A 6,587-nucleotide genomic window follows, 5' to 3' on the forward strand; every position below is an offset into this window, starting at 1 on the left:
TTTTGGGACATGGGACACTCTGGTGGCCCTCAGGGACATGGGACACTGATGGTTTTTGGGGCATGGGACACTCTGGTGGCTCTCAGTGACATGGGACACTCTGGGGGCTCTCAGGGACATGGGACACTCTGGTGGCCTTTGGGACATGGGACATTGGCATTGACCGGGACATGGGACACTCTGGTGGCCCTCGGGGATGTGGGAAACTCTGGCGGCCTTCAGGGACATGGGACACTCTGGTGGCCTTTGGGATATGGGACATTGGTATGGACTGGACATGGGACACTGTTGTTCCTCAGGGACATGGGACACTCTGGTGGCCTTTGGGACCCAGGGGATGCTGTGGTGCCACCAGGGACAAGGGACACCTTGGCACCCTCAGGGACAAGGGACACAGGACACCGCAGTGGGACATGGGACACCCGCAGTGTTCCTGGGGACAAGGGACACCCCAGTGCCACCTACCCTTGCTGCCCTTGTACTCGGCGAGTGCCAGCGAGCGGCGCTTGCGTTTGGCAGGCTGGGGACACTGGACCTCTGGGGACAGAGGGGACACAGCAACCCAGGTGTCACATCCCAAAGTTCAAGGTCACTTCCCCATCCCTGAGGTGTCACCTCCTTGAGGTGTCACCTCCCCCATCCCTGAGGTGTCACATTTTCCAGTCCTTGAAATGTCACATCCTTGAGGCGTCACCTATCCCATCCCGCAAGTGCCACCTCCCCTATCCCTGAAGTGTCACCTCCCCTGTCCCCAAGATGTCACCTTCCCCATCCCCAAGGTGCCACATCCCTGAGATGTCACATCCTTGAAGTGTCACCTCTTCCTTCCCTGAGTGCCACCTCCTCCATGCCCTAAATGTCACCTCCCCCACTCCCGAGGCGCAACATCCCTGAGATGTCACCTCCTCCGTCCCTGAGATGTCACCTCTCCCATCCTCAAGGTGTCACCTCCTCCATCCCCAAAATGTCACCTCCTCCATCCCCGAAATGTCACCTCTCCCATCCCTGAGATGTCACCTCCTCCATCCCTGAGATGTCACCTCTCCCATCCTCAAGGTGTCACCTCCTCCATCCCCAAAATGTCACCTCTTCCATCCCCGAAATGTCACCTCTCCCATCCCTGAGATGTCACCTCCTCCATCCCTGAAGTGCCACCACCCCCTGTCCCTGAGATGCCACCACAGCCAGTCCTACCTGACCGCTGGGGGGTGGTGACCTTGACGCTGGTGGCCAGGCTCAGGCCAGCATCCGAGAAGACCCCGACGTTGTCCCTGCCACTGCCCGGGGTGCAGCCGATGTCACTTCTCTCCACCGTGTCCCAAACCTGCACCCACAGGGGACAGCTGTGACAGCCACCGCCACCACCCGGGGGTGACAGGACAGTTCCGACAGCCACTGCCACCACCCAGGGATGATGGGGACATCTGTGACGGCCACTGCCACCATCCAGGGATGGTGGGGACAGGGACAGCCATGACAGCCACTGCCACCACCTGGGGATGGCAGGGATGGGGACAACCGGGGTGGCCACTGCCACTATTCAGGAACGCTGGGGACAACTGTGATGGCCATGGCCACCACCTGGGGATGGTGGGGATGGGGACAGGTGTGATGGCCGCCACTTGGGGACACGGGAGATGAGGACATCAGTGACAGCCATGGCCAGCACCCAGGGATGATGGGGACAGCCATGATGGTCACTGCCACCGCCCACACACAGTGGTGATGGGGACAACCATGATGGCCATGGCCACCACCCAGGGATGACAGGGGACAGGGACAGCCGTGATGGCCATGGTCACCACTTGGGGACAGCGGGGACAGGGACAGCTGTGATGGCCACCACCAGGGGATAGCAGGGACGAGGACAGCCATGATGACCACTCCCCCTTGGGGACAGCAGGGAGAGGACACCCGTGATGGCCACCACCAGGGGACAGGGACAACTGTGATGGCCACCATCCAAGGATGCTGGGATAGCCATGACGGCCATGGCCACCTCCTGAGGACAGTGGGCATAGGCACAACCGTGATGACCACCACCCAAGGATGGTGAGGACAGTCATGACCACCCCTTGAGGACAGCGGGGACAGGGCCACCCACCCTGGTCTGGGTGAGCTTGTTCTTCTTGCTGAGGACGAAGACCCCTTTGTCCACGGCCACCAGCCCCACATGGGCCTTGTGGTCCCCCTCGATGCGCAGCCTCATCGGTGTCCCCGGCTCGTGGATGCGGTTGTCACCTTCTGTCGCCCCCTTCACCACCAGCTGCCACAGACATGGGGGGTGACGTCCCCAGGATGTCCCCAAAAGCCACCTTTGTCCCCCCCCCCCCCCACCGCAGGGGGGGACCCTAAGTCTGGCCCTTCAGGGGTGGTTGGTGGCCGTGGGTTTGGGGTCTGGGTCACCACTGGGCCACCAGGGCCACCTGGGCAACCCAGGAGATGTCCAAGCTCTTCATGGAGTGTCCCAAACCACCCAAGTGACACCAAATCCCCACCAGGGGCCACCCAAGGCCCTCAATGTCCCCGCAAAAGCCCCCCCGGTCCCTTAATGTCCTCCAAACTCTTCCAAAGGTCCCTCAAGGACCTCCTAAGCCTCTCAATGTCCCCCCAAATCTCTCAAGAGCCCCCCAAGCCCCTCAAGGACCCCCAAGCCCTTCCAAAGGCCCCCAAATCCCTCAAGGGCCCCCCAAACCTTTCCGAGGCCTCCCAGACCCCTGAAGGGTCACCTCAATGACCACCCCAGCCACCACCAAGGCCCATCCAACGCCCCCATGACCCCTTGACCCCCCCAGGCCAGCAGGGGACTCTCACAGTGCCCATGCAGGTGTCCTTGACGTCCACCCAGACGGAGTCGGCCACAATCTCGCCGGGCAGGACGTAGTAATAGGCCACGATGCGGAAGGAGGGGATAAGTTCGGCCGTCACCGGCAGGGTCATGGTCACCAGGCTCTGGCCGGCCTCGTGCCGCTGCCGGCCAGCGCGGAGGATGCGGCCCTTGCTCATGATCTGCAAGAAACACAATGAGCCTGGTGGCCACCTGGACGTCCAGCTGGTCAAGCTCGGGGACCACCGGTCAGCCAGGGGCACCCACCAGGTAGGTGAAGAATGGGACAGAGTTGCGGACGTCGTTGTTGCTGGTCTTGAGGTGGAAGTTCACGGCCAGGTTGTCCCCGGGCTGCAGCTCGGTGGCAGGCACTGCCAGGTGCAAGAAGTTGCCCGAGCCGGCCTGGCTACGATAGGCCTCGGCCGTCATCTGCCGCGAAGCCTGGCGCTCCGGGGGCAGCCCCGCCTGGGCTGTCCGCACCTGTGACGGAGACACGGTGGCACTCGGTCAGCGGGGAGGGGCGTGGGCCTGGGCGGGGTCAGCGTGGAGGGCTTGGCCACCATGGGGGTTCCATAGAGCTCTTGGCCTCCACAGCGGTCTTGGCCACCATAGAGGCCTTGGCCATCATGGAGGTGGATTGGTCATCATGGAGGTCTTGGCCATCATGGAGGTCTTGGCCACCACAGAGGCCTTGGTCATCATGGAGGTGTATTGGTCATCATGGAGGTCTTGGCCATCATGGAGGTCTTGGCCACCATAGAGGCCTTGGCCATCATGGAGGTGTATTGGTCATCATGGAGGTCTTGGCCACCATAGAGGCCTTGGCCACCATAGAGGCCTTGGCCATCATGGAGGTGTATTGGTCATCATGGAGGTCTTGGCCATCATGGAGGTGTTGGCCAGCATGGAGGTGTGTTTGCCATCTTGGAGGTCTTGGCCACCACAGAGGTCTTGGCAACCTCAGAGGTCTTGGCCACCATGAAGGGTTTGGCCACTGTAAAGGTCTTGGCCACTGAATAGGTCTTGGCCACTGAAGAGGTCTTGGCCATCATAGAAGTTTTGGCCACCATGGAGGTCTTGACCCCCACAGAGGTCTTGGCCACCCACAAAGGTCTTGACAACTGTGGAGGTCTTGTCTGTCACGGCCTCCCTGCCCCTTCCTGGTGTCCTGGTCCTTGCTGACCATCTCCATGGTCAAACTGACCATCCTCTACCTTGGATGTCTTGGCCACTCAACCACCATGGTCGCCCCAACCTTGGCTCTTGGCCATCCTCAATGCTTTGGCCTCCTTCCCCCTGGCCTTGGCCATCCCAGTTCCTGGTCACTGCTGACCCTGGCCACAGGCCACCATGGACAAGTGACCATGGTGGACACCTCCACCAGTCTCTTTGACTCCTGGTCCTTGGTCACTCTCATGTCTTGGTCAACCCTATTATGTTGGTCATCATGGTCATCTTGACCTTGGACATCCTTGTCCTTGGCTAATGGTGACCAGGACAGCCCCAGTCCTTGGTCACTCTTGTGTCTTGGTCAACCAATTGTGTTGGCCACCATGGTCACCCTGACCTTGGACATCCTCATCCTTGGTCACTCTGGACATCTTGACCACCACAGTCACCTCAACCACGGGATGACCTTGTCCATCCTGGTTTTTGGCCAATGATGAGTGACCAGGATGACCCTTGGCCACCATAGATGTCCAGCCCATCCTGGCCCCTCAATCCTGTTGTCCTGGCCCTTGATGACCACAACCATGGGTCACCGCAGACATCTCAGCCACCGCAACCCCCAGGTCACTTACCCACCCCCTTGGCCACCCCAGCTCCGGTGTCACCCCGGTGTCCCCACTCACCGTGATGGGGACGCTTTCCTTGTTGGCCGGCATGTTGAGGACCAGCCTGGCTGTGCCATCGCGCTGGGTGGACACCTGGCCCTGGAAGCCATCGGCCTGGACGGTGACACGCGGGGCTGGGGACTCGTCAGGGTTGGAGACATAGACCTGGAGGGGACACCGGGGGACATGGGGACATTACGTGGGGACGTGGAGGGAGGGAAGGGCACTGGGAAGGGGCACTGGGAAAGGGTGGTGGCACTGGGAAGGGACACTGGCACTGGGAAGGGACACTGGGAAGGCGTGGTGATACCTAGAAGGGACACTGGGAAGGGACACTGGGAAAGGACACTGGCACTGGGAAGGGACACCAGGAAGGGATACTGGGAAAGGGTGGTGATACCAAGAAGGGACACTGGGAAGTGACACTGGCACTGGGAAGGGACACTGAGAAGGGACACTGGGAAAGGACACTGGCACTGGGAAGGGACACTGGGAAAGGGACACTGGGAAGGGGTGGTGGCACTGGGAAGGGACACTGGAAAGGGGTTGTGATACCAAGAAGGGACACTGGGAATTGACACTGGCACTGGGAAGGGACACTGGGAAAGGACACTGGGAAAGGGTGGTGGCACTGGGAAGGAACCCTGGGAAAGGGACACTGGGAAAGGGTGGTGGCACTGGGAAGGGACACTGGGAAGGGACACTGGGAAGGGACACTGGCACCAAGAAAGGGCCATTCCAGTGACACAGGGACAGTCCACGCTCCCCAGCCCCTCTCAGGTGACACAGGGACATCACCCAGGGACTGACTTTGGTCCCCAAATCTCCTCCACCTCCAGCCCCAGTTGTGCCCTGTCCCCATCCCAAGCCAGGACACCCCAAGGGCCCTGTGCCACCACCCTGGGCCACCACTGTCCCCAAGATGTCACCAACCGTCAGGTCAAAGGGCATCCCTGGCTTGAAGTACTTGGGCGTGTGGGTGAAGTGGATGTTGTAGGGTGATGTCACGATCTGGATGCCGCTGCGATGGGCCTCCACCATGTCACTGCCTGTGGGGACACCGCAGTGGCCGCGTCACCGGGGGCCAGGGCTCCTTGTCCCCCGCCCCAAATGTCCCCCCATCCTTGCCGTCCCTGTCCCCCTAGTGCCCTTTGTCCCCCATGTCCCCCCTCCACCATGCTGGGCCTTCACCATGTCACCTCCTGTGGGGACAATGGCAGTGGCTGTGGCACCCAGGCCCACCCTGTCCCCTGTCCCAGATGTCCCCCCATCCTCATTGTCCCTGTCCCCCATGTCCCTCTGGGCCACCATGCTGGGCCTCCACCATGTCACAACCTGTGGGGACACTGCAGTGACCAGAGCTCCCTGTCCCCTGCCCAGGGACAACCCATGGGTGGCCTCAGATGTCCCACCATCCTTGCTGTCTCCAACCCCACACGTCCCCAGACCCACGTCACTGATGTCCCCTCTTTGTCCCCCCACTGTCCCTGTCCTCCCAAGTTCCTCATGTCCCCCATGTCCCCCTGGGCCTCCACCATGTCACTGCCTGTGGGGACACCGTAGTGGCCACGTCACCTGGGGCCAGGGCTCCCTGTCCCCCATCCCAGATGTGCCCCAATCCTTGCTGTCCCCACCCCCACACACCTCCAGACCCACGCCACTGCTGTCCCCACTTTGTCCCCCTGTCCCGCCAGTCCCCCGTGTCCCCCCACTGTCCCTGTCCCCCCGTGTCCCCGCGCAGACCTGACTCGGTGATGACAGTGACGGTGACGTAGAGGGAGTGTCCCACGAGCTCCTGGGGGTTGGGGAAACGCTCGCGCAGGTGGGCCATGGACAGCACGGCCTCGGTGTCACCATCCTGGACCTGGGGACAGGGGGACAGGGATTGGGACATGGATGGGGACAGCAGGGAGACAGCACGGCCT

At 61.5% G+C, this 6,587-nt stretch overlaps 1 protein-coding gene across 1 annotated transcript in view; it reads right to left on the bottom strand.

The window, feature by feature from the left end:
• C3 (complement C3) overlaps positions 1-6,587 on the bottom strand; it is a 24,853-nt gene that overhangs the window by 14,115 nt on the left and 4,151 nt on the right. The window contains exons 8-15 of the mRNA XM_042019939.1: positions 6,406-6,526; positions 5,596-5,711; positions 4,681-4,827; positions 3,095-3,307; positions 2,815-3,009; positions 2,105-2,266; positions 1,195-1,324; positions 466-537 (exon numbers count right to left, since the gene is read on the bottom strand). Of these exons, the coding sequence (XP_041875873.1) occupies positions 466-537; positions 1,195-1,324; positions 2,105-2,266; positions 2,815-3,009; positions 3,095-3,307; positions 4,681-4,827; positions 5,596-5,711; positions 6,406-6,526 (1,156 nt within the window). The remainder of the gene's footprint in view (positions 1-465; positions 538-1,194; positions 1,325-2,104; positions 2,267-2,814; positions 3,010-3,094; positions 3,308-4,680; positions 4,828-5,595; positions 5,712-6,405; positions 6,527-6,587) is intronic.

This window comes from Corvus kubaryi, unplaced genomic scaffold (genome assembly GCF_017639235.1).
Source record: "Corvus kubaryi isolate FWS band 111438036 unplaced genomic scaffold, C.kubaryi_AGA036_p1.0 36523, whole genome shotgun sequence".
Classification (NCBI taxonomy): domain Eukaryota; kingdom Metazoa; phylum Chordata; class Aves; order Passeriformes; family Corvidae; genus Corvus; species Corvus kubaryi.